The sequence below is a fragment of the Erythrolamprus reginae genome, chromosome 5 (assembly GCF_031021105.1).
Source record: "Erythrolamprus reginae isolate rEryReg1 chromosome 5, rEryReg1.hap1, whole genome shotgun sequence".
NCBI lineage: Eukaryota > Metazoa > Chordata > Lepidosauria > Squamata > Dipsadidae > Erythrolamprus > Erythrolamprus reginae.
In genome coordinates, this window is record NC_091954.1 from 113,175,194 (window position 1) to 113,203,120 (window position 27,927).

The 27,927-nt window shown below is 44.0% G+C and overlaps 1 protein-coding gene across 1 annotated transcript; it reads left to right on the forward strand.

Annotated features, from left to right (window-relative positions):
• Positions 1-1,303: 1,303 nt before the first annotated feature.
• LOC139168236 (cytochrome P450 2J2-like) lies at positions 1,304-27,916 on the forward strand. The gene is made up of 9 exons (XM_070753750.1): positions 1,304-1,474; positions 2,480-2,642; positions 6,516-6,665; positions 12,156-12,316; positions 15,010-15,186; positions 18,520-18,661; positions 21,256-21,443; positions 23,090-23,231; positions 27,699-27,916. The coding sequence occupies exons 1-9, from the start codon at positions 1,304-1,306 to the stop codon at positions 27,881-27,883; spliced, it is 1,479 nt and encodes a 492-aa protein (XP_070609851.1). The 3' UTR covers positions 27,884-27,916.
• Positions 27,917-27,927: the final 11 nt, after the last annotated feature.

Genomic DNA, 27,927 nt, shown 5'->3' on the forward strand with positions numbered 1-27,927 from the left:
GGGAGGGAGGGAAGAAGGTAGGGAGGAGAAAGAAAAGAAGAAATACGAGGAAGGGAAGGTAAAAGAGAGAAAGAAAAAGAGCAAGAAAGAAAGCAAGAAAGAGAAAGAAAGAAAGAGAATGAAAGAGAAATAAAAAGAGGGGGAATGAAAGAAATGGAAGGAGGGAAGGAAGGAGAGAAAGAAAGAGAAAGAAATAAAGCAAGAGAAAGAAAAAAAGAATAAAAGAGCAAGAGAAAAAGAGAGAAAGAAAGAAGGAAGGAAAGAAAGAAGGAAAGAAGGAAAGAAAGAAAGAAAGAAAGAAAGAAAGAAAGAAAGAAAGGCAACTCCAAAGAAAGGCTCACTGAGCGGATGCATGAAAAGAGGGACCGGGATCTCCACTTGCCTTCCCCTCGCGCCTCGCCCTTCCTACCCGCCCGCGCTTACCTGCTCCCAGCGCCAGCAGCAGGAAGGCGAGCGAGTAAGCCGGCACACGCCAAAAAGAAGCCATTGGCTCCGGGTGGCGGGCGGTGTTCACGCCCCCCCGAAAGGCATGGCTCTCTTGCCCTCGCAATCCTTGGGGGGACACAAGGCCGGCAGAGAAGCTGGCCGGGCTCAGCCTTCTCCCGGCTTCCCAAATTGAGCTTCCCCAGCAGCGCGGCTTGGCTTCCGGAGGGCCGAGTCACCCCAGCGGCGACTCCTCCTTCCGCGGCTACCATCGGGGCTCCCTGCCTTCTTTCCTCACGGGGGTGGGAAGGAAGGTTCGGGCCGCGGTTGGAGAAGCTCCGCAGAGGCAGAGTTCGTCGAGGTGTCTCTGGTCCTTTCACTCGCCTTGGCGCGCTTTTCCCCATCGCAATCAGGGTTGGAGAGTTTTTGGCGGGCGCCGGGCCCCACCCCATTTTTCAATTTGGCCGGGGCCCTGACGCCAGTCCCAGTAGTACCGGCCTATCGGCAGCCCTGATTATAAGTGCAGAAACTACGTAGGATTAGGTTAACAACTCTTGAAGCCTTTTTGGCTATGTTGTTGCAGTGGGCTTTGGCACTTAGGTCATCTGACATGAGTATTCCAAGGTCTTTTACGGAGTGAGGGTTGTCTGTAAGTTCTTGTTTGTTCAGCTTATAAAATATGGATTAATGTGGATTAATATAACTTTTTGAAAAATGCCAGTGATATTCAAACTAATAATCAAAACATGCCTTGCTGTTCATTCCCATCGATGAATATGTGAAACAGGAGGAAGAGCACAAAAAAACCATCAGGCAAAAGCATATATCCATCTCCAAATCTACTAGTGAGCCTCAAAGGAAAAGAACTTGCTGAACGATTATGATGTTTATAGGGACAATTTTGGGTTTTTTGCTGCTTGTTCTGTTGATTATTCTCTTCTTGAAACAATTTTGGATTCGAAGACATTTGCCGCCTGGTCCTTTGTCTCTGCCTCTGATTGGGACTTTCTTGGCAGTTGGCCTTTGGCTCCGTGAAGATTACTTCCGTAAGGTATTTAATTCTAACCAGTAGTAATCGTGGTTATTTTTTTTAATAACAAAATTATGGTATAATTGATCATGCCACAATATCCATGTAAGACTTGTTTATAAATTGCTTCACAGAGAAATATCAAGTAACGGGGCTGAATTTTTAGAAGGCAGAGTCTTGTTCAATCTTTCCAATAAATGTTCCACTGGGGAAAAGCAATTTTGTTATCTTAAATCTGTGACTTGTTTTTGACTAAGTTTTGACCTCTGGGTCCAAAGTTAATCACAGTTTTTGTCTATCACGTCAACTTTTAAAGCTACAGAATACCCTCAAAAGTCATACAAATTGTGCATAGATCTATCCTAGTCTCCCTTAATTTTCAAATTCAGCAAAAAAACATGTGACACATACAGATAGAATTGTCAGCTATCAATAAAATTAGCTGCCTTGGAAATGTCCCTGGGTTGGGCCGAGAGGCAAAAATAGGAGCTGTGATGTTCTTTCAATACACTAGGGTGATTCACAAAAATATGTAACCCTTCCCTGGTGCAGAGCTGAAGGGATTGTATACTGTAGCCTAGAGGTTAATTCTCTGCCTTACAAGGCAAAGGTTGCAGATTCAAGTCCCAGTGAAGGAATGGCTAGCTGATGAGGCCAAAATAAGGCCAAAATAGATCTATCCTAGTCTCCCTTAATTTTCACATTCAGCAAAAAAACATGTGACACATATATATATATCGTTGTTCCCCAGTGTAATTGTTCCCCAGTGTAATGGATCCAATTCTTCAGAGAGAGGATGGTGGTACAAAAATTCAATAAGTGATTAAAATAGGCAAAACCAAAATAAATAAATAAAAGGATGTCCCTTTTTAGGAAAATAATTTTCAAAATCAGAAAGATGTTCTTGACAAGAATCTTAGAGAGGAAAAAATAATTCTAAAGAAGGAGAATTGAATCATACAGTATTAAATAGGAATAATCCATCTATTTGATTGCAATATTTCCCATTTTTTCTTCACTCGACAGCCTGTAAAACAATACGGAAATATTTACTCCTTGTGGTACTTGCAACAACTTACGATAGTTCTCTCTGGATTCAAAGCTGTGAAAGAAGAAATGACCAACTTCCCAGAAGAATTCTCTGATCGACCAGATAATCCTTTCTTGACTGCTATAGGGAAAAGAAAGGGTAAGTGCAAATTGTAAGAAATTCCACCTTAATAGCCATCAAACTCTTCTAATTTGTGGTAATATTATGTGGGACTGGGGTGGGGTGGGGTAGAAGTTTTTGCCAACTTCTATCTAGCCGCCCCGAGTCTTCGGAGAGGGGCGGCATACAAATCTAAATAATAAATAAATACTAAAATAAATATCATATATGATGGACATCAAAACCATCTTAGATGGTGTAATTGTTTATGTACAAGAACGTTATTTATTTATTTATTTTATTCGATTTTTATGCCGCCCTTCTCCTTAGACTCAGGGCGGCTTACAACATGTTAGCAATAGCACTTTTTAACAGAGCCAGCCTATTGCCCCCACAATCCGGGTCCTCATTTTACCCACCTCGGAAGGATGGAAGGCTGAGTCAACCTTGAGCCGGTGATGAGATTTGAACCGCTAACCTTCAGATCTACAGTCAGCTTCAGTGGCCTGCAGTACAGCAGTACAGCACTCTACCTGCTGCGACACCCCAGTTCTTATGTTATAGGTGGGTCCTCAAAACCCACCTTTGCCGTCAGGCATGGGGGAACTAAACATCTCCCCCTGGGCACATTTAATTTATACATGGTATGCCTGTGTGTGTGTCTGTTAGTATATGGTTTTTTTTAAATCTTTAAATATTTTAATTAATTGAATTATTTATGATTTGTTTTACACTTGTTGTGAGCCGCCCCGAGTCTTCGGAGAGGGGCGGCATACAAATCCAAATAATAAATAAATAAATAAATAGGCGCCAGAGACTGGATCTTATTAGTGGTGGCACAATCCATCTGAACCTTCCACCCACAACGCTTAAACCAACCAGCAAAATGGGCTAATGGCTTTTTTATTTATCAAATTTAATCAAGTCCCTATTGCACTTAGGTACCAAGGTTGACTAAAATATTGTAAATTCCATTTATGTGGTTGAGTTTCAGTGGTCAGTTAACCACTGATTTATTTTTTTTTAAAAACCCTCTGATGGGTTTTTTAAAATTTTTAAAAATCCCCTCCGATGACAATGCCCTCCATTTTTTGAGAGGTGAACATTAACTCTATAATTAAGTGCCACTGTGAATTGAGGTGAGGTGAGCAGGAGAAATTCATGGTTGCCATAGGGGTTATGACTCCTAAGCAACCTAACCCTTACATTCCCTAGTAAAATGTACTCAAATGGTTTGTTTATTTTTCATGATATCTTTTTTTCAGATTAACAGAGTTGGAAGGGATCTTGTAGGTCAGATCATGTTGCCAACAGCCTTAGACAAAGGCTAGTACCGTGTTTCCCCGAAAGTAAGACAGTGTCTTACTTTCTTTTTACCCCCAAAAGCCCCACTACGTCTTACTTTCGGGGTATGTCTTACATTGGAAAAAAATTGAAAGGATCACGTTCCCGAAGGCATCTCCCCAGAGTCCAGAAGGGCAGCCACGGGACAGGAGCCTCGTGAGCCCTTTTCCAAGTTCAACCTCAGGGCTCCAAGCAGCGTGCACGCGTGGAGCTGCAGACGCGTGTCGGGGAAGCATGTGTCTGGAGGGGAGGAGCCGCTCTGCGCAGTTGGGCAGCCCCACCTGCCTGCCGGAAAGGAGGCGGGCGAAGGAGGGCGCAGCTCCGGCCGCTCGCCTTGGAGCCGGTCAGCCTCGCTGGCCGCTTGCAGCCGAGCCTCGGCAGGACTCGGTTGCTGGGACGAGCGCCTTCGCTGCAAGCCGCCGCCCGGTTGGCTCGCTTCGGACCAGCGCCGTCCTTCGCTTTGCCAAGACGGGGAAGAGGCGGTGGCGCCACGGCGAGGGGAAGGCAAGGGGCGCGCGGGGAGCTTGGAAGCGTCGACGGGGAGAGTCTCCCTTACACAGCCTGGTGCCAGCTGGCGGTGGCGCGCTGCGCCCAGAGCTTGGGCCACCCGGCGGGCGAGGCGGCAGCCCTGGCCGAAGCGGCGCGGCTCTGGCTGTGGCACGAGCGGGAGCTCCGACTGCGCTTCCTGCGCAAGCCCAACATGTCAGAGGCGTCGAAACAGTTCGCGGCACTGGCGAGGGAGCTGCGCGCCCAGGAGAGTCTCCCTTACGCAGCCTGGTGCTAGCTGGCAGTGGCGCGCTGCGCCCAGAGCTTGGGACACCCGGCGGGCGAGGCGGTGGCCCTGGCCAAAGCGGCGCGGCTCTGGCTGCGGCACGAGCGGGAGCTCTGACTGTCGGAGCTCCCGCTCGTGCCGCAGCCAGAGCCGCGCCGCTTTGGCCAGGGCCGCTGCTTCGCCCGCCAGGTGGCCCAAGCTCTGGGCGCAGCGCGCCACCACCAGCTGGCACCAGGCTGCGTAAGGGAGAGTCTCCTGGGCGCGCAGCTCCCTCGCCAGCGCCACAAACTGCTCCAACGCCTCCGACACGTTGGGCTTGCGCAGGAAGCGCAGTCGGAGCTCCCGCTTGTGCCGCAGCCAGAGCCGCGCCGCTTTGGCCAGGGCCGCTGCCTCGCCCGCCAGGTGGCCCAAGCTCTTGGTGCAGCACGCCACCGCCAGCTGGCACCAGGCTGCGTAAGGGAGACTCCTGGGCGCGCAGCTCCCTCACTTTTAGTACCGTGTTTCCCCGAAAATAAGACATATGTCTTACTTTCGGGGTACGGCTTATATTAGCCGACCCCCCTGAAACCCCCAATACGTCTTACAATCGGGGGTGTCTTACTATCGGGGAAACACGGTAGCAATTTAACTTCTGGGTCACAAGAAATGATTTTGATTTTAATTGATTTTATTGGATTTGTATGCCGCCCCTCTCCGTAGACTCAGGGCGGATAACAACAGTAGTAAACAGTATATGACAATCCAATATAAACAGTTAAAAATCCCTATTGTAAAACCAACATACATACAGACATACCATGCATAAAATTGTAAAGGCCTAGGGGGAAAGAATATCTCAATTCCCCTATGCCTGGCAGCAGAGGTGGGTTTTAAGAAGCTTATGAAAGGCAAGGAGGGTGGGAGCAATTCTAATCTCTGGGGGGAGTTGGTTCCAGAGGGTCGGGGCCGCCACAGAGAAGGCTCTTCCCCTGGGTCCCGCCAAGTGACATTGTTTAGTTGACGGGACCCGGAGAAGGCCCACTCTGTGGGACCTAACCGGTCGCTGGGATTCGTGCAGCAGAAGGCGGTCCCTGAGATAGTCTGGTCTGGTGCCATGAAGGGCTTTATAGGTCATAACCAACACTTTGAATTGTGACTGGAAACTGATCGGCAACCAGTGCAGACTGCGGAGTCTTGGTGTAACATGGGCATATTTGGGAAAGCCCATGATTGCTCTCGCAGCTGCATTCTGCACAACCTGAAGTTTCCGAACACTTTTCAAAGGTAACCCCAACGTCTCCCAACGTCCAAATAAACAAATATTTTGTAAATAAAAAATAATATGCCCAGGATTTTATAAAAATGGCAACAGATCACAAGGTTTTGGTATTCCCACCTGAAATTCAAGACAGATGTTTGGCAAGAACTGGACCTAAATGTTTTTTTTAAAAACATGAATGTTAATATTCATGAGCTTAGAAGAGTCATGTAGTAACTCGGCCAGCCAATGGGATCTATGTGCTACTGAGCATGTCCAAGGAACTGAGCTTGAAGCAGGGTATGGTCTCTAGTCTCAGTTAAGATCCAGTTCAGTCTGCAGTTATGTCGGTCTTAAGATTCCAGGAAATATGATCTCTGTAAGGTATCTGTTCTCAACTTACTGTAGTGAAGAATATATGGTACTGTAAATATTTTTGATGTGATTATAAAGACGTTATTTGATTCAGTTAAAAGAAGTCAAGCTTCTGATTTATTTCTACAAGAGAGAGTAAATCCTCTGATAGGAATCACTTATTATCGTCTACTGATGCCTTCAGGAATTTTATTCTCCAATGGCCACACCTGGAAACAGCAGCGACACATTGGTATCACTTCTCTGCGGAAGCTGGGACTGGGGAAGAAAAGCATTGAGCATCAGATAGAAGATACGGCCCAGACGTTGGTGGGGATCTTTAGAGAAACAAAAGGTATGTCGTTTGGGGTAGTGATTCAAGTCCCCTTCTGCCAAAAACTTTTCCATTTTGAGTACAGGGATACCTTGTCTTACAAACTTAATTGGTTCCGGGATGAGGTTCTTAAGGTGAAAAGTTTGTAAGACGAAACAGTGTTTCCCATAGGAATCAATGGAAAAGCGATTAATGCGTGCAATTCACCCCTTTTGCCAGCCGAAGCGCCCATTTTTGCACTGCTGGGATTCCCCTGAGGTTCCCCTCCATAGGGAACCCCACCTCTGGACATCTGTGTTTTTGCGATGTTGCAGGGGAATCCCAGCAGGGGAATCCCAGCATCGGAAAAATGAGTGCTTCGCTGGCAATAGAAGTCCGGAGGTGGGGTATCCCAGCGAAGGGAGCATCAGTAAATTCACAGCATCGCAAAAACACCAAAGTCCTCGAAACCCCAACTCCGGACATCTGTGTTTTTGCAATGCTGCGATTTCACTGAGGCTCCCCTCGCTGGGAAACCCTACCTCCGGACTTCCATTGCCAGCGAAGCACCCGTTTTTGCACTGCTGGGATTCTCCTGCAGCATCACAAAAACACAGAAGTCCAGAGGTGGAGTTTCCCATGGAGGGGAGCCTCTTGGGAATCCCAGCAATGCAAAAAAGGGTGCTTCGCTGGCAACGGAAGTCTGGAGGTGGGGCATCCCAGCAGCAGCGGTGGGTTTGTAAGTTGAAAATAGTTTGTAGGAAGAGGCAAAAAAATAGTAAACCCCGGGTTTGTATCTCAAAAAGTTTGTATGACGAGGTGTTTGTAAGACGAAGTATCACTGTATTTTAAAAACCCTGCTGTTCTGTTCGGGTCTGTGAGACCCGAAATCAAAGTTTGAGACCCTGTAAAAAATTTTCCCTGCATATCTGAAACTTGAAATTTCATGACTTTTCATCATTTCAGGGGTTCTCTCTATGAGAATTTTTTTGGGGGGGTGGGAGGTTTCTTTCTTGCTGAAAAAAAAAACCTCCCTAATGTTATGTTCCCGGGTCTATTTGACCCGGACTGCAAATTGATCATTTTAGGTACTTATATTTGGTCTTTTTGAAAGCTTTTTTCACCTGGAAACATGTTTGAACATTTCTGCACACAATGGAATGAAAATTGAACTGCAAAAATTAATCCTTATTGGTTTATTTTGCACATAAATGTGCCTCCCCCCCGTTTTTGTGAAAATGTTTTTCAATTTATGGATAGTTTTGCTTGCAAAATGCAGTCTATTTTACTGGAGTTGGTGTGGGAATGGTACCTTGAACATTTCTGAATATAAGAAAAATATAAAGGAACTGAAAAAAATGATTCTTACTGGTTTTTTAACATCAGAAATAAGGCCTCCCCCCCCCCTCGGCTGCTTGCAATCATTTTCACTTTTTATTTTTTTATGCTCCAAATCCAAAATATTCTTTAAAATCTTAGGCATTCATTTACTCAATTTAACAATGCTGATCATCAAAAAATATTTTTGGGGTGGTGGCTAATTGTTTTCTGGGCAAAAAAAATTCATAACTTCAAATCTGTTTCTGTTCGTATATGACCGGACCAAAAATATTTTTTTTAGGTACTTGAATTTGATCTTTTTGAAAACTTTTTCAACTGGAAAACTAGTTTGAACATTTATGAACATAATGATATGAAAATTGAACTGGAAAAATTGAGACTTATATTTTTATTTTGATCAAAAAGCCCCTCCCCCCATCCTTTCTGAATTTCGTGTCAATTTCTATTTTTTAAGGCTACAAATCCCTAAGAAATTTTCCCCCAAAAGGTTTGATATACTAAATTGAACATTTCTGAATATAAGAAAAATATAAATGAACTGAAAAAAATGGTTCTTATTGGTTTATTTTTGCCACAAAAGGGACACCCCCCCCGGCCTTGCTGTGTGCCATTATTGTCACTGTTTATACATATTTGTCTAGAAATATTTGGAATATCCTTTTGAAAATCAACCACATTGTAGCCAGATAACTAATTTTATGAAAGAAATCCATTTTACTAAAAAAAAGTATGTAAGTTTGAAATTAACAGCATAATTTTTATATAAATTGAAATAACTTTATATGCAAAATAAACCAATATGCATCAATTTTTCCACTTCAATTTTCATATCATTATGTTCAGAAATGTTCAAGCTACAAATCCAACACCAACTTTAGCAAAATTGAATGTATTCTGCTAGCAAAACTATCCATAAAGTGAAGACTATGTCACAGAAACGGGGGGGGGAGGCACATTTATGTGCAAAATAAACCAATAAGGGTTAATTTTCTCAGTTCAATTTTCATATCATTGTGTGCAGAAATGTTCAAGCTACCAATCCCACACCAACTTTAGTAAAATAGAATGGATTTTGCAAGCAAAACTATCCATAAATTGAAAAAACTTTCACAAAAACAGGGGGGGGAGGCACATTTATGTGCAAAACAAACCAATAAGGATTAATTTTTTCAGTTCAATTTTCATTCCATTGTGTGCAGAAATGTTCAAACATGTTTCCAGGTGAAAAAAGCTTTCAAAAAGACCAAATATAAGTACCTAAAATGATCAATTTGCAGTCCGGGTCAAATAGACCCGGGAACATAATATTAGGCAGTTTTTTCGAACAGCATACAAGGGTTAAATAAAAATTGTTAGAAATTCTATTTTTGGTATATAAAGTACAACATAGCGCAAACAAACAGTACATTCACCATGTGCTTTACTGCTCAACCATAAACAGGAAACTCTGATCAGAACATACCGTGTTTCCCTGATAGTAAGACACCCCCGATTGTAAGACGTATGGGGGGTTTCAGGGGGGTCGGCTAATATAAGCCGTACCCCAAAAGTAAGACATATGTCAACCGACCCGCTTCCCCGACACGCGTATGGAGGGGAGGAGCCACTCTGTGCAGTTGGGCAACCCCACCTGCCTGCCGGAAAGGAGGCGGGCGAAAGAGGGCGCAGCTCCACCCGCCCGCTTGGCTCACTTTGGACCAGCGCCGTCCTTCGCTTAGCCAAGCCGGGGAAGAGGTGGTGGTGCCGCGGTGAAGGACGATGCTCCCCTCCACTCGGCTCGCTTCGGACCAGCACCGTCCTTCACCTCGGAGTCGGTTGGCCTCGCTGGCCACTTGCAGCCGAACCTTGGCAGGACTCAGTTGCTGGGACAAGCGCCTTTGCTGCAAGCCGCCGCCCGCTCGGCTCGCTTCGGACCAGCGCCGTCAAAGCGAAGGACGGATAAATGCCTCCCGGGCAGATAAATGCCTCCCAGGCGCTCCGCATCCACTTGTGCTTCTCCTTCTTCCCTCTTGCCTCGCCGAGTCAGGCGCAGAAGGCTTAGCGGGGGTCCCTGGGCGGTGGGATGACTCCCTTTCCCTGCCCCCACCGTCCCGAGGCCATGTCCACGGGCTCGCTGAGCGATGCCAAAGACCTCCCTGAGGCGGAGATCCTGGGCAGCCTGAAAATGGACTGCTGCCGCTCGCAGGCCGCTCCACGCCACAGCGGCGGCTTGCAGCGAAGGCGCTCATCCCAGCAACCGAGTCCTGCCGAGGCTTGGCTGCAAGCGGCCAGCGAGGCCGACCGGCTCCGAGGTTGCTGGGACGAGCGCCTTCGCTGCAAGCCGCCGCCCAGGAGAGTCTCCCTTACGCAGCCTGGTGCCAGCTGGCGGTGGCGTGCTGCGCCCAGAGCTTGGGCCACCCGGCGGGCGAGGCGGTGGCCCTGGCCGAAGCGGCGCGGTTCTGGCTGCGGCACAAGCGGGAGCTCCGACTGCGGCAAGGCAGACTGAGAGGCGCTCGGAAGAGGGAGTCAGGGCTGCCTCTGTGGCGGGTTGAAAAGCAATGGGACTGTGGGGAGAGGAGTCCTTTAAGGGCTGGGAGAGGACGGTTTACAGCTCGCGATGTCGCGTTAACCTTACGGGTGCCTCGCGCTCTTCCCGCCGCAGCTTCTTTTACGATCCGAAGGAGGGAGCGAGCGAGCGAGCTGAGCCCTCTTTCGCCTCAGGACTGCAACTCAGTACTGGTTGGGGAAAAAGGGAGGGGCGGAGAATTCGGGCCAGAGGAGGCCGCGATTGGCTCCAGGGCCTTTAGGAGGTGGGAGGGGAGGAACCAATCGGAGGTGACATTTAAGATCTGTGGAAGAACCACAGAGAAAAACTAGAACGGAGGGAAATAAATCCTTCTCCCTCACATTTCCTGTGCAGTGGAGGACTCTTCTCCATTTTGCGGATTGGATGGCAATCTCTGGAGCGGTCAGCGAGATCGGGGAGTGGGAATGGCGGTGGGGGGTCGGGTCGAAAACGAGCCGGCCCCGGTGCCCGGGACAATATAAGACATAGCCCGAAAGTAAGACATAGTGGGGCTTTTGGGGATAAAAAGAAAGTAAGACGCTGTCTTACTTTTGGGAAAACACGGTATAAGAAACCATATATGATAAGTATGGATGCACACTAAACACTGCCATCTGCTGGTTACATAATTCTGTAGTTGTTGCAATAAAAAAATACAGTGGTTCCTCTACCTAAGAACGCCTCTACCTATGAACTTTTATAGATAAGAACCAGGTGTTCAAGATTTTTTTGCTTCTTCTCAAGAACCATTTTCCACTTACAAACATGAGGCTCCGAAACTGTAACTGGAAAAGGCAGGGAGAAGCCTCTGTGGGACCTCTCTAGGAATCTCCTGGGAGAAAACAGGGCCGGAAAAGGCAGGGAGAAGCCTCTGTGGGGCCTCTCTAGGAATCTCCTGGGAGGAAACAGGGCCCCCACCCTCCCTGGGGTTCCCCAATCACACACATTATTTGCTTTTACATTGATTCCTATGGGAAAAATTGCTTCTCCTTACATACTTTTCTACTTAAGAACCTGGTCATGGAACGAATTAAGTTCGTATTGATTGATTGTGTGCTTGTTTTTTATATATTCTGGGGTTGTTTTTATGAAATTTTTTAGCTTAAAATTGTAATTGGATTGGTGGGTATTGGATTTGTTACTATGTATTGTTTTGCCTTTGTTGTGAGCCGCCCCGAGTCTGCGGAGAGGGGCGGCATATAAATCCAATAAATCTAATCTAATCTAATCTAATCAAATCGTAAGTAGAGGTACCATGGTACTCCTAACATGTATTCAAACAAAAATAGATACAGTGATCCCTCGTTTTTCGCGGGGGATGCATTCCAAGATCACCTGTGAAAAATGAATTTCCGTGAAGTAGATGAAAGATATATTTTTATGTATGAGTATTTGGACTTTTAAAACCCACCCTTTGCATCAAAAAGGCATTCTATAATGTTTGTCATTATAGAACCACTGCTACTACTATCACTGGAAGTTTTCAAAATAGACTGAATAACCATTTGGCAGGGATGGTATAAAAAGTCCTGCCTTGAGATGGGGATTGGAGTAGAAGACCTCTAAAGTCCCTTCCAGCTGCATGATCCTGATTCTAGTACAAATAGGAGAGGCTGGGTTCATGATGAAATATCCTTCCTTTGCAGGCCAACCATTTGACCCTTCATTTTCAGTACTAAACGTGGTTTCTAACGTCATATGTGCTTTGAGTTTTGGACATCAGTTTTCTGCAGAAGATGAAGAGTTCCAGAAGCTGGTTGAAGCCCTTAAAATTATTTTCAAAGTCATGGGTGACTCTTTTCATGTGGTGAGTCATTTTTTCTACTAAGGAAGCAAAGCTCTCAGCAAACTACGTTTCCCTCACTTTTTTTTCATGGAATCCTAGAATTGACATCATGCAGGAAGTTTTGGAAATACTCTACTCGTCTTTCCAGTGTGTGTGTGTGTGTGTGTGTGTGAGAGAGAGAGAGAGAGAGAGAGAGTGAGTGTTCTGTCGGGCTCTCTGGTAGACTCCTCCCCAAAATTCACAGGTACAAATTTCAGACACACACACGTTTGAAAATTCAAAACAATGTTCTTTATAATGAATATTCACTTAAACTAACCCCTCTTTTGGCATAGCAAAGAGCACTCGTCTCCAAACAAACTGGTAATTTATACAAGTCCCTTATCAGTTCTGTGATACTTAGCTTGCAGTTGTGAGGCAATTCACAGTCCTTCTTCTTTCACAAAGTGAAACACACTTTGCTCTGGTTTAGTTTCAAAGTGGGGAAAAATCAGCACACAACAAGTCAGTCAGTAAAGCAGTCATGAAACACAACGATCAGATAATCCTCCACAATGGCCAAACCCACAGGCTGCTATTTATAGCAGCCTCACTAATGACCACAGCCCCACCCAACCACAGGTGGCCTCATTTTCTTTGATAATAATCTCTCAGTTGTTGCTGCCTATGCATCGCTCTCCGCATGCGTGGCTGTATCATTAACTCTTGTTCCGAATCCAAGGAGGAGCTAGAGAAATGATCTCCTTCTGAGCTGTCTGCCCCAGCACTCTCCTCCTCCCTGTCACTCATGTCTTCTTGGTCAGAGGAGCCTTCATCAGCAGATTCCACCGGGGGCAAAACAGGCCTGCAGCATGTGGATGTCTCCCCCACATCCACACTCCTTGGGGCAGGAGCTGGGCCAGAGCTAACCACAGCCGAAAGAGAGTAAAAAATTCCAGGAGTCCAAGATAATAAAAGCAAAAAACTTTATTTTAAGCAAAACCAAATTAACAAAGATCATATTGAGACCAAAGAGATCACGGAAAATGTCCATGTGTCTCTAGGGTAACTATCAATACTGGATACAGCCTTTTTCTACATTTTAATTCTCAGTTTCAACACCCCTGTTTCCTCCCATATTACTCCCATATTAGAAACATAGAAGACTGACGGCAGAAAAAGACCTCATGGTCCATCTAGTCTGCCCTTATACTATTTCCTGTATTTTTATCTTAGGATGGATACATGTTTATCCCAGGCATGCTTAAATTCAGTTACTGTGGATTTACCAACCACGTCTGTTGGAAGTTTGTTCCAAGGATCTACTACTCTTTCAATAAAATAATATTTTCTTATGTTGCTTTTGATCTTTCCCCCAACTAACTTCAGATTGTGTCCCCTTGTTCTTGTGTTCAATTGTGTTCACTTTCCTATTAAAAACACTTCCCTACTGAACCTTATTTAACCCTTTAACATATTTGGGTCAGTGAGACAACACTTTCACTGAACATACATCCCCTTTTTTGGGTATCTCTCTAAACCTTTCTGGACTTTCCAAGCTTCATTAATGATTGACAATCGTGTCTTTATTGGTCCTGCAATATTTCCACACTTCTTGTTTATCCTTTCTAAAGGTCACTTCCATATTTGTAGAGGATCAGATCTTCTCCTTTTATAGGAACAGAGTTCTTGGTTTTTAGAGAAACAGGGCTGTTCGAAGCAAACGAGACAGGGCCTGATGGTTTTTCTTATAGTGTATATATATGTGTGTGTGTGTGTGTGTGTGTGTGTGTGTTTCTTGAGTGAATCTTCACTCCTGGCAAGAGCCTGGATAAGTTTTGGCAGATTTCTTTTCAAGATTTTGGAAGTAGTTTAACATTGTCCACTTCCTAAAGACCGACTCAAGGTCTCCAAGTTGACTTAGTGCTTGATTAGGACTAGAATCTATTGACTCCCCATTTCTAGGCTGGTATCTTTTCTACAACAAAGCGGCTCTCCCCATGGAGGAATCCATCATTTCCCCCCCTGCTATACAACCAGCATTACAGATTATTAAAGATTAGTCCAAACAGACACACACCACATGATAGAAGGAAAACAAAAGGTCTTTATCAACAGAAAAGCAGAAACAACTCCCTTTTTAAATGTCAAAGGGATTTTCTGGTACACACAGGGCACAAGTTAAATGCAATCCAATTTCTCACCCAGTAACTGGGAAATTGAGTCCAATTCCAAAGTCCAGAAATTCCACACACAGTCTTGAACAGGGAAACAGCAAACCATGATCTTGACGAAACTATGAATCAGATAAACCATGAGGCTACACCAGCACGCTGCTCTTTTTATCTGTAGCACTAATTACAGCAGCCCCACCCAACCATAGGTGGCCTCACTTATCTCCTGTTGTTGTTCTTATGTCCTTCAGTTATTCTCTCCTATGCATCACTCTAAGCATGCGTGGGTCCATCATAAGTTCTTGTTCAGAATCCAGGGATGATAAGGCTGATTGATCTCCTCCTGGGCTGTCTGCCAAACTCTCCTCTTCCCTGTCACTCACGCTTCCTTCAACAGAGGAGACTTCATCGGTAGATTCTATTGGGAGAAAAACAGGCCTGTGGCACGTGGATGTTTCCCCCACCTCCACCTCCACATTCCTTGGGGCAGGAGCTGGGCCAGAGCTAACCAGAACACATATGGTGGGGAATAAATAATGTTTCCTTTTCTCTTCCTGTTAGATGTATGATTTGTTCCCACAATTAATGAAACACCTCCCAGGCCCTCACAAGGAAGCCCTGGCTTCTGTGGATATTATCCATGCATTTGCAAAGCAGGAAATAGAGAAACACCAGGAATATCAGTGTCTACATGAGCCACAAGATTTCATTGATTACTATCTTCTTCAGATGGAGAAGGTATGCATCTATTGTGATTCAATACACAGGCAAGAAATTATTATTTTCCTTGACATAAATAAACAAGCAGAGCTGCTGATAATGTATTACTTCATCTTGGATTTTTCTTCTTGTTTATTCAGCTCCCATTGTGGATTTATCCTATGCTTTTAAATGAGAACTGTTTTGTCTAAGCTAGAAGCTCTACAAGAAATGGGTCCACACACAACTGGATTATCCAAGTTTTCAACATATATTTTTAAAAAACAAATCATAGCAGAAATAGTTAACTGTAGCAAGAGATAAAAGTGAATTCTGGGCAGCATTCCATGTCTAATTACCATCTGCTATCACAGTCTGAACCTGGAAGTCATTAAAAGGTTATCTTAAATCCAGTCTTTAATTCACCACACTTATAGTACTTTGGCGGGAATCTCAGAAAGGCAAACAATTGCAATTTCCACATTGATTTATTATAACAGAAAGAGTTCTTGATTACCAGGTTTAAACTATCTTTAGTCAAACATTGGCATTTACAAAGATCTCATCACAAGACCTTTGCTTATATAGCCACAAGGCATAGCCAAGTGTTCTATAGAGCTATTCAGACCCAGATCTTTTCCTCCTCAAATATTCCTGCCTGCTAATACTTCCGTGCACCCTTGCATCTAGAAGGGGCTCTTCGTCATCTCCTGAGTCACTCAAAAGCACCTCTGAAGGTGCAACAGTCCCTGATTGGCTTTCAGCCTCTTCGACTGAAAGAGGCTTTCAGCCTCTTCGAACATCCTCTTCGACTTCCTGGGTCTCAGACTTGGGTGCCAAGTATAAAGGTCTAGAATACCAAAACACACCCGTCTCTTGATCCTCAGAATCTGTGATCAGATGAGCGGGATTGGAACGGGCCACAACAAGAATTATATAGTACCTCCGCTTTCCTTAGATGTGGAAACTGTTAATTGATAACTGTTTGTTATTCTCTCATGTCCCCCTGTCACTCTTTTTATTAAACAAGTTCCATTATGAAGAAAAAATATTAATAGGATAGGGATTTTGAATCATTCATATTTAATCTTTGAAAAGATTGGGAGAGGACAGATACTTCCATAGCCTTAACTATAGGTAAAAATTTAAAATATTTAAATATTTTAAATATTTTAAAAGAAGAAGGAAGAAAAGGTTGTCCTTTCGCAAGTTTTGGGGGAAAGACCCAGAAGTAGGGTCTTTTTTCGAAGTAACTTATCGTACTTACCCATGTAGAGCATGTTCCAATAATCCAACCAAGAGATAAACAGGACACGAGTGATACAGGAGTAGGCACTAGTAGAAGTTGTACAAAGATAATCTGAGCTATGGCTGCCACCTGCAGTTTGAGGAGACATTGTGAGTGTAGAAGAACCGCCAGAAACCCAGAAACTAAAACAACTACAGGAAAGCTACATAGAATTCATTGTAATTTTCATTTTCTATTTTGAACATCGGAGCAAGAATGACCCTGACTCTACCTAATAGGTGTTGTAAATCTAGGATAGGGGTGTCAACACTGTGGGCATGGCTTATGCAGGATGCCCTGCATTTTCTTTTAACATTTTTCAGTGCAAATTGGGTGCTCTGGGGTGGAGTTCCATTTTCGCTACCCTCTGCATTCCCTCCCCCACGTCCGGGCAGTAGCCCACCCCTGGGTGTTAAACTCGATTTCATTGCAGACTACAGTAGGTGTTGTCTTTGACCATAGGGGAACAGGTTGGCCATTATTAAGGTGCATGTGGCCAGCTTTATTTATTTTATTTATTTATTAGATTTGTATGCTGCCCCTCTCCGTAGACTCGGGGTGGGTCACAACAAAATAAAAACAGTTCATGACAAATCTAATAATTATAATTTAAAATACAGTGATCCTTCTATTATCGCGAGGGTTCCGTTCCAAGACCCCTCGCGATAATCGATTATTCGCGATGTAGGGTTGCGGAAGTAAAAACACCATCTGCGCATGCGCGCCCCTTTTTTCTATGGCCGCGCATGCGTAGATGGTGGAGTTTGCGTTCCCCGCCGCCCACGCAAAGGGGAAACCCCGATTCGGCTCCTCGCTGCTGCTGCGCTACCGAGCAGATCAGCTGCTGGGCGGCCGAAGGAACCTTCCCTGGGTCTTCCCCCTCTTGCTGGCGGGCGGGCGAGCGGCGGGCATCAGCGAGGAGCCGGGGTTTCCCCTTTGCGTGGGTGGCCGGGAAGACCCAGGGAAGGTTCCTTCGGCCGCCCAGCAGCTGATCTGCTCGGTAGCGCAGCAGCAGTGAGGAGCCGAATCGGGGTTTCCCCTTTGCGTGCGGGGAAGCGGGTTGGGGGTTGGGGGGGGGTGCTGGGAAGCCCCCCAGGCCGACTGCGACCTTTTAAAACAGCCGCGCCGCTTCCCAGCTGACTCCCGAAGCCAAACGCGGAAGTGGGGGTTTTTTTAATTAATATTTTTTAAAAAATCGCGATATAGCGTTTCGCGAAGATCGAGATCGCGAAACTCGAGGGATCACTGTATTTAAAAAAACCCATTACTAAGCAAACATACATACAAACATACCATGCATAAATTGTATATGCCCGGGGGAGATGTCTCAGTTCCCCCATGCCTGACAACAAAGGTGGGTTTTAAGGAGCTTACGAAAGGCAAGGAGAGTAGGGGCAGTTCTAATCTCTGGGGGGAGCTGGTTCCAGAGAGTCGGGGCCGCCATAGAGAAGGCTCTTCCCCTGGGGCCCGCCAACCGACATTGTTTAGTTGACGGGACCCGGAGAAGGCCCACTCTAATCGTTCACTGGGATTCGTGCGGCAGAAGGCAGTCTCGGAGATATTCTGGTCCGATGCCATGAAGGGCTTTAAAGGTCATAACCAACACTTTGAATTGTGACCGGAAATTGATTGGCAACCAATGCAGACTGCGCAGAGTGTTGGTGTAACATGGGCATACCTAGCTTGATGTCACTCATGTCAGCGGTGCCTGAGCTTTGGAGCCTGAGTGTTTTGCTAGTGAAAAGAAGCTCCCAATCTTTGTTTCCAGCTGCGATGGCCTCCTGTAACCGCCTGCCAGCGAAAACATTTTTGCTGATAGAGGCACCATGGGCCGATCCTTCACTGTTCCCAGGTCAGCCCCACAGGCTATATTTAAGCACCCCACTGGCCATATCCAGCCTGCAGGCCTTGAATTTGATGCCCCTGACCTAGCAGAACCCCCAGAAAAAAAATAACCACAGGAAAGCTACATAGGAAAGCTATATATATTACTACATGTCTATTTTTCTTCCTATGTATTTGCGCATTGGATAAATAAAAAAATAGAATTCATTTTAATTTTCACTTTCCATTTGAAACATCAGAACAGGAAGGATCCCAATTCTACCTACAATGAAGAGAACCTGGTTCAATGTGTTTTTGATTTTTTTTCTGCTGGAACAGAGACAACCTTCGCTACTCTGATGTGGGCTCTGCTCCTCTTGACAAATCATCCTGACATTCAAGGTGAGTGAAATCTGGATTATGGGGACAAGGGCCAGACTCAGGTTTAAACACACAGAGGAATCATTTGAAAATATTAGAAATGTTAAGGGCTGTGAATGATGAGCTGAATCTATTCTTCATAGTAATTTTCCTAAGTGGATTCCTGAATAATGAACATGGGCTTAACAGGATTAAAGGAAAGCATAGAAAGTGTCAAGGTTCCAAGTAACACCCCAATGAAAGAAGACTCTGTGACAAGCAGTTTCTCAAAGTTCCACTTTATTATAGATGTCATATTGGCACATCTGGGAAACCCAAAATCTGAAAGTTCCTGGGTTTTTCCCACCCAAAAGAAAGTCAAAGATCCAGCCCCTCCACCCTATGATCCAATCAATTCATCATCCCAACTGGTGACAACTCCCAGTGACACCTCTTCAGGGGCAGGCTAAATGTCCTTGACTCTTAGAGAAAGAATATTGTTATGGCTAAATATCTTTACCAACTCCATGCAACTGCCCTACCACTTTCCCACAGTGTGGCAGCCCTGAAGATCCAAAGAAAAAGATGGCCTCAAGGACTGACAGAGGGGCTGCATGAACACTTGTATAAGAGAGTTTTAGTTTATCTTGATGATATATTGATTTATGCTGAAACTAAGATGCAACATGTTAAATTGCTACAGGAGCTTTTGAAGAAATTAAGGGCAGCTAAGTTGTTTTTGGATATGCTTTTAATTTTTCTCTCTCCACCTACAATCATACAATGCAATATACCACCTATTTTTCATTACAATAAAAGGCAGTATCGTGTTAGTAAAACATATATGATCACAAAAATTCATATTTATTGATTTTGGTATACAGTACATCATTTTTCCATATTGCCAACTTTCTAATTTTGTCAACCAGATAAATTAAGTTATTTGCCAAACTATCCAAATGTGATTTTCAATCAGCCTCCAGGGCTGATAGAAGTTACATACGGGGAGCCTTCTTTGATATCCTCATTCAAGTATTGAGTGAGGAACTAAAAACTGGAAAATAGTGCAAAGCTCAAACAATTGAGTATATTTTAAATTCAGATTCTTCCTCTCAGCCAAAATTATGTGTAGGAGAACAAATTAGGATATGATAATGAGTATCTATATTATATCTACATCTACATCTACATCTATATCATCTACATCTACATCTATATTTATCTATATCTATATCATCTATATCTATATCTATATATCTTTATCTTTATCTTTATCTCTATCTTTATTCTATCTCTCCCTCTCTCTCTCTATCATCTATCTATCTATCTATCTATCTATCTATCTATCTATCTATCTATATCTATCTATCTATCTATCTATCTATCTATCCATCCACCTATCTATCCATCTAATCTATATCATATTGATATACAATTTGTTAGGTTGATATTAAACCCTCTCTAAGCAATTTACAAAGTCAGCATATTTGCCCCCAACAATATGGGTTCTTACTTTACCCACCCCAGAAGTATGGAAGGGTGAGTCAACCTAGTGAGATTCTAACTGCCAAATTGTAGGCAGCAGACAGTCAACAGAAGTAGCATGCAGTACTGCACTGCAACCATTGCGCAAACCGGGGTCTTCTGATAAGATGGTTGTTAAATCTATACCAGAAGGCAGTACAGCAAGGAATGGATAGAAATTCATCAAGGAAAGAAGCAACCTGGAATTAAGCAGAAATTTCCTGACAGTGAGGACCAGTGGAATGAAATGCATTCAGAAGTTATGGCTGCTCCAACATTGGAGATTTTAAAGAAGAGATTGGACAACCATTTGTCTAACATGATAGAGGATTTCCTACTTGAGCCAAGGACTAGACTAGAAGACTACTTTTATTCTGTTATTTTTGTTATAACTTGTTTTTGTTAAGTTATCCTTTCCCCCTAGGCTACTACAAGTTATGCGTGGTATGTTTTTGTGTATGTTTGGTTTTTTATAATAAGGGTTTTTTAGTTGTTTTTATTAATTGGATTGTTCATGTTGTTTTAGCACTATTGTTAGCCGCCCCGAGTCTGCGGAGAGGGACGGCATACAAATCCAATAAATAATAATAATAATTATTATTATTAATAATAATAATAATAATAATAATAAATATACACTTTCTGAGCTGCCATTGTGCCCTGGTTGACAAGGGGCTACTCAAACCACAGTTCAGGTCCTGTTATATTATTCTCTACATAAGGATTCTTCCCTTATGTTATAACTCCTTAGCTGGTAAAATATTCGGGGAAATTCCTATCTCTTTTATAAACAAGTTTTACTATTGGATCAGTATGACACATTTCTTTGAATGTGGCTGCATTCCTCTCTAAAGAGGTAAAATTGTACAGAATTGCCCACCTCTCAATGATCTCAGCATAAGCTGTAAGGTAAAATTCTGTCTTATTCTGTTCAATTGTTTATAAAGTCTTCATTTTTAACTCTGGTCTGTGATCATAATGATGGATTGATGGATACCTCTGAGGATTAAAATTGGGAAATGAATAAATAAATGAACAAAGGAATTAAAAATGCAATATTGAACATAAAGCTTCTGTTTACCCCCTTTTCCTCCTCCTCCTCATTATTCCAGAGAAAGTCCAGAAAGAGATTGAAGATGCGTTTGGTTCCTCAGGGTCAATTTCCTACCAGGATCGGAAGAAGCTGCCCTACACCAATGCTGTGATTCATGAAATGCAACGTTTTAAATATGTCTTGATATATGGGGTCCCCAGGCAAAGTACAAAGGATGTGACGATGAGGGGATATCACATTCCAAAGGTGAGAAACATGTCCAGGATGCATTGCAGGAGCCCAAAATGAAAGAAAAAGGAAAATAGGTTACTTGGACAGAAGGTGGGAAACTGCAATTAGCCTTGTAAAATTAAATAAGCAAGAATATCAGACATTTTTGAGGGATGAATTATGGGTGTAAATAGTAATAATAATAATAATAATAATAATAATAATAATAATAATAATAATAATTATTATTATTATTATTATTATTATTATTATTATTATTATTATTATTATTAATTGGATTTGTATGCTGCCCCTCTCCATAGACTTTGAGGCAGCTAACAACAATAATAAAAACAACATGTACAATCCAATAATAAAAAACAACTAAAACCCCTATTATAAAACCAAACATACCCCCATGCCTGGCGGTATAAATGAGTCTTGAGTAGTTTATGAAAGACAGGGAGGGTGGGGGCAGTTCTAATCTCTGGGAGGAGTTGGTTCCAGAGGGCCAGGGCCGCCACAGAGAAGGCTCTTCCCCTGGGGCCCACCAAACGACATTGTTTAGTTGATGGGACCCGGAGAAGGCCAACTCTGTGGGACCTTATCGGTCACTGGGATTCGTGCGGTAGCAGGCGGTTCCGGAGGTAATCTGGTCCAATGCCATGTAGGGCTTTAAAGGTCATGACCAACACTTTGAATTGTGACCGGAAACTGATTGGCAGCCAATACAAGCCACGGAGTGTTGAAGAAACGTGGGCGAATCTTGGAAGCCCCACGATGGCTCTCACAGCTGCGTTCTGCACAATCTGAAGTTTCCGAACACTTTTCAGAGGTAGCCCCATGTAGAGAGCGTTGCAAATCCAAAGACCGCTCTGATTTTAAAAATAGAACCTTAAATGTTTTATATTTATCCTAGGAAGTTGATAAGAGTTTTAGGGGCTGAACTTAAAATCAGAATTGTAGTCATGTATAGCCATGTTTCTCTGTTCTCCTCTTCAAGAGACAAGGTGACCTTAGTTAATAGTATTTTTTAAATTTTATTTATTTATTTTGTCCAATACATAATACACATTGAAGGGAATAGATATGTAATAATATAAATAAAGAAAAGAATAGAAGAAAAGATATAAAAGTATAGGTGAACTTATTTGAATGGAAGAAAAGATAAATGAGATAAGGAGAGACAATTGGACAGGGGACGGAAGGCACACTGGTGCACTTATGCACGCCCCTTACTGACCTCTAAGGAACCTGGAGAGGTCAATCGTGGATAGTCTAAGGGAAAAATGTTGGGGGTTAGGGGTTGACACTACTGAGTCCGGTAATGACTTCCACGCTTTGACAACTCGGTTGCTGAAGTCATATTTTTTACAGTCAAGTTTGGAGCGGTTAATATTAAGTTTGAATCTGTTGCGTGCTCTTGTGTTGTTGCGATTAATGCTGAAGTAGTCATTGACAGGTAGAATGTTGCAGCATATGATCTTGTGGACAATACTTAGATCGTGTTTTAGGCGACGTAGTTCTACGCTTTCTAGACTTTCTAGTTAAGAGAAAGAAAGTTAAGCGGATGTACAAAGGCAGGTTACGTGCAAGGGTTTCATCAATATTGTTTGGACTTCTTTGCCTGTTTCTTTATGAAACTGTTCTGTTTAAGCATGTATACATATATATATTTACAGGGGAGCTTTATCACCCCAGACCTGCGCTCTGTTCTCCTGGACCCTGAACAATGGGAGACTCCTGGAAAATTCAATCCAAATCATTTTTTAGACAAGGAGGGCAAATTCATTGACCGAGAAGAGTTTCTGCCCTTTGGAATAGGTAAATCTGTGAGCTCAAAGTGGCTTACTCAATTCTTATTTCATTTATTTATTTATTTATTTTATTACATTTATATTTCACCCATCTCATTAGCAAGTTTTTCTTGGCAGCTTACAACTTAAAGATTCCCACGATCACATCCCCTGAGCTGTCCTGAGGTCATCCAAATCTATCTATCTATCTATCTATCTATCTATCTATCTATCTATCTATCTATCTATCTATCTATCTATCTATCTATCTATCTATCTAACTATCTCTATCTATCTGTCTGTCTGTCTGTCTGTCTGTCTATCTCTGTCTGTCTGTCTATCTGTCTGTCTTTATGTCTGTCTGTCTATCTATCTATCTATCTATCTATCTATCTATCTATCTATCTATCTATCTATCTATCTATTTATCTAACTATCTAACTATCTAACTATCTAACTAACTATCTAACTGTCTCTCTCTCTCTCTCTCTCTCTCTCTGTGTGTGTCTGTCTGTCTGTCTGTCTGTCTACCTACCTACCTACCTACCTACCTCTATCTATCTATCTATCTATCTATCTATCTATCTATCTATCTATCTATCTATCTATCTATCTATCTATCTATCTATCTATTCAATTTTTATGCCGCCCTTCTCCAAAGGACTCAGGGCTGCTTACAACATGTTTGCAATAGCACTTTTTAACGGAGCCAGCCTATTGCCCCCACAATCCAGGTCCTCATTTTACCCACCTCGGAAGGATGGAAGGCTGAGTCAACCTTGAGCCGGTGAGATTTGAACCGCTGATCTGCAGATCTGCACTCAGCTTCAGTGGCCTGCAGTACAGCACTCTACCTGAATCCTAATTTCTTCCAGTTGGTGGGGAAGATTCATGGCAAACTTTACATTCTGGACCATTCCTGAACAAACAAGATGACCATGAAACATAGAAACATAGAAGTCTGACGGCAGAAAAAGACCTCATGATCCATCTAGTCTGCCCTTATACTATTTTTTGTATTTTATCTTAGGATGGATATATGTTTATCCCAGGCACGTTTAAATTCAGTGACTGTGGATTTACCAACTACGTCTGCTGGAAGTTTGTTCCAAGGATCTACTACTCTTTCAGTAAAATAATATTTTCTCACGTTGCTTCTGATCTTTCCCCCAACTAACTTCAGATTGTGTCCCCTTGTTCTTGTGTTGACTTTCCTATTGAAAATACTTCCCTCCTGAACCTTATTTAATCCTTTGACATTTAAATGTTTCGATCATGTCCCCCCTTTTCCTTCTGTCCTCCAGACCAGTGTTTCCCAACCGGTGTGCCGCAGCACACTGGTGTGACGCGAGACATGGTCAGGTGTGCCGCGAAGAAATAAGCTTAGCTTCTGGTCTCGCAACTTTTTGCGAAGAGAAAAAAGTTGTGAGACTGGAAGCTGAGCTTGCTTCTTTGCGCCTTCCAAGTTTTCCAGCAGCTGTGGCGCCCCGCCCGGCTGGAGCTTCCCTGTCAGCAGGTGAGCTTTGGGGCTTGGTGGGAGGGCAGCGGCAGTGGGAGGGCGGCGGCAGCGGCAGCGGGCAGGAGCCATGCCGTGGGGCGGTGGCAGGGTGGTCCCTCTCTCTCTCCCCCTCTCTTGCTTTCTCTTTCTCTCCCCCCCTCTCTCTTTCTCCCAGTAGCCGTGGGGCGACGTCAGGGTGATCAGCTGTGAGGCGGAGCTACGGAACAGAGGCACCGACGGTGGTGGCTGGAAATGCTGGAATTGCGTGGCTGGCACTTGCCTGCTGGCTGGACCAGGACGGAGGCTCAAGCCCCACGTCTATGCCCAGCGCAACGCCAGAAATGTACGGCGTCTAGCCACCGCCGTCTGTGCCTCCGTTCTGGAGCTCCGCTTCACAGCTGATCACCCTGCCATCGCCCCACGGCTACTGGGAGAAAGAGAGAGGGAGAGAGGGGGGAGAGAAAGAGAAAGCAAGAGAGGGAGAGAGAGAAAGAGAGAGGAAGAGAGGGGGGGAGAGAAAGAGAGAGAAAGATATAGCAAGAGAGGGAGAGAGAAAGAGAGGGAGAGAGGGGGGAGAGAAAGAGAGAGAAAGAGATAGCAAAAGAGGTAGAGAGAGAAGGAGAGAGGGAGAGAGGGGGGAGAGAAAGAAATAGCGAGAGAGAGAGGGAGAGGGGGAGAGAGAGAGAAAGAGATAGCAAGAGAGGGAGAGAGAAAGAGAGGGAGAGAGGGGGGAGAGAAAGGAGAGAGAGGGGGTAGAGAAAGAGAGAAAGCAAAAGAGAGAGAGAGAAAGAGAGATAGCAAGAGAGAGGGAGAGAGAGGGGGGAGAGAAAGAGAGAAAGCAAAAGAGAGAGAGAGAAAGAGAGATAGCAAGAGAGAGAAAGAGAGAGGGAGAGAGAGGGGAAGAGAGAAAGAGAGAAAGACAGCAAGAGAGAGAAAGCAAGAGAGAGAGAGAGAAAGAGGGGGGAAGGAGGGTGAGGGAAAGACAGAGAGAGGGAAGGAGGGCAAAAAAGAGAGGAAGGAAGGGAGAAACAAAGAGAGATGGAGAGAGGGGAAAGAAAGAGGAGGGAAGGGAGAGAGAGAGAAAGAGGGAGAGAGAAAAATAGAGCGAAAGGGAGGAAGAGAGATATTTTTTGTCCAAACTTTTTTTTACACACACACCCCCGCCCCCCGCCCCCGCTCAATGTTCCCCAGGATTTTGTAAATGTGAATAATGTGCCGCGGCTCAAAAAAGGTTGGGAAACACTGCTCCAGACTATACAGATTGAGTTCTTGAAGTCTTTCCTGATAAGTGTTATGCTTAAGACCTTCCACCATTCTTGTAGCCCGTCTTTGGACCCGTTCAATCTTGTCAATATCTCTTTGTAGGTGAGGTCTCCAGAACTGAACACAGTATTCCAAATGGGGTCTTACCAGCGCTCTATATAGCGGGATCACAATCTCCCTCTTCCTGCTTCTTATAACTCTAGCTATGCAGCCAAGCATCCAACTTGCTTTTCCTACCGCCTGACCACACTGCTCACCCATTTTGAGACTGTCAGAAATCACTACCCCTAAATCCTTCTCTTCTGAAGTTTTTGCTAACACAGATCTGCCAATACAATCCTTTTCCCCAAGTGCATTATTTTACATTTGGAAACATTAAACTGCAGTTTCCATTGCTTTGACCATTTATCTAGTAAAGCTAAATCATTTACCATATTACAGACGCCTCCAGGAATATCAACCCTATTGCACACTTTAGAGTCATCGGCAAATAGGCAAACCTTCCCTACCAAACCTTCCCCTATGTCACTCACAAACATATTAAAAAGAATAGGACCCAGAACAGACCCTTGTGACTCCAGAACTCAGAACTGAAGATTTAAGTCCCTGGCCAAAAAAAGAGGTCAAATGCGATTTGTGGTGGGCCACCATCGCCGGCACTACCAGAACACGGCACGGGCACGCATGCGCTTCTTGCAGGTGTGCAGTTCTAATGCGGGATTTGGCTTCCTGCGCAGGCCCAAAAGCCAAATCATGCGCAAGAATGCTCGTGTACGCAAAAATTTGCCCATTTTCAGCTTTTTTGAACAGTGTAGTTTAATCCCCAGGCTTTTGATCCTTTTAGTTGCCCTTCTTTGAACTTTTTCCAAAGTCTCGATATCTTTTTGATAATATGGTGGCAAAAATTGGTTGCGGTATTCCAGGTGTGGTCTTACTAGGGTTTTAATTATTATTATTATTTATTTATTTATTAGATTTGTATGCCGCTCCTCTCCGCAGACTTAGGGAGGCTAATAACAATGATAAAAAACAACATGTAACAATCCAATTTAATAAAACAACTAAAAACCCTTATTATAAAACCCAAACATACACACAAACATACCATACATAACTTGTAATGGCCTAGGGGAAGGAATATCCTAACTCCCCCATGCCTGGCGACAAAGGTGGGTCTTGAGTAATTTGCGAAAGACAAGGAGGGTGGGGGCCGTTCTAATCTCTGGAGGGAGTTGAGGGCTGGGGTCGCCACAGAGACGGCTCTTCCCCTGGGGCCAGCCAAACGACATTGTTTGGTCGACGGGACCCGGAGAAGGCCAACTCTGTGGAACCTAACCGGTCGCTGGGATTCGTGCGGCAGAAGTCAGTTCCGGATGTATTCTGGCCCAATGCCATGTAGGGCTTTAAAGGTCATTACCAACACTTTGAATTGTGACCAGAAACCGATCGGCAGCCAGTGCAGGCCACGGAGTGTTTCAGAAACGTGGGCGAATCTTGGAAGCCCCACGATGGCTCTCGTGGCCGCATTCTGCACAATCTGAAGTTTCCGAACACTTTTCAAAGATAGCCCCATGTAGAGAGCGTTGCAGTAATCGAACCTCGAGGTGATGAGGGCATGAGCGACTGTGAGCAATGACTCCCTGTCCAAACCTTTATAAAGGTTTTTTGATGATTCAGTATAAATCTGTAGAACAAATTATTATCCTCTTTATGCTTGTTTTGTCTCACATACAGGTGAACGCGCCTGTGTGGGACAGCAGCTGGCAAGAGTTGAGATCTTTGTCTTTCTGACCATCCTGTTGAGGTCCTTCAGCTTCCGGTTGCCTGAAGGAGTGAAAGAACTCAATGAAGAACCTGTTCCAAAGATCACAATGCATCCTCACCCTTACAAACTATGTGCTATTCCAACACAGGCTTAAACTTTTAAAAACACCACAAAAAGCATAAAACTCTTTTCTATATG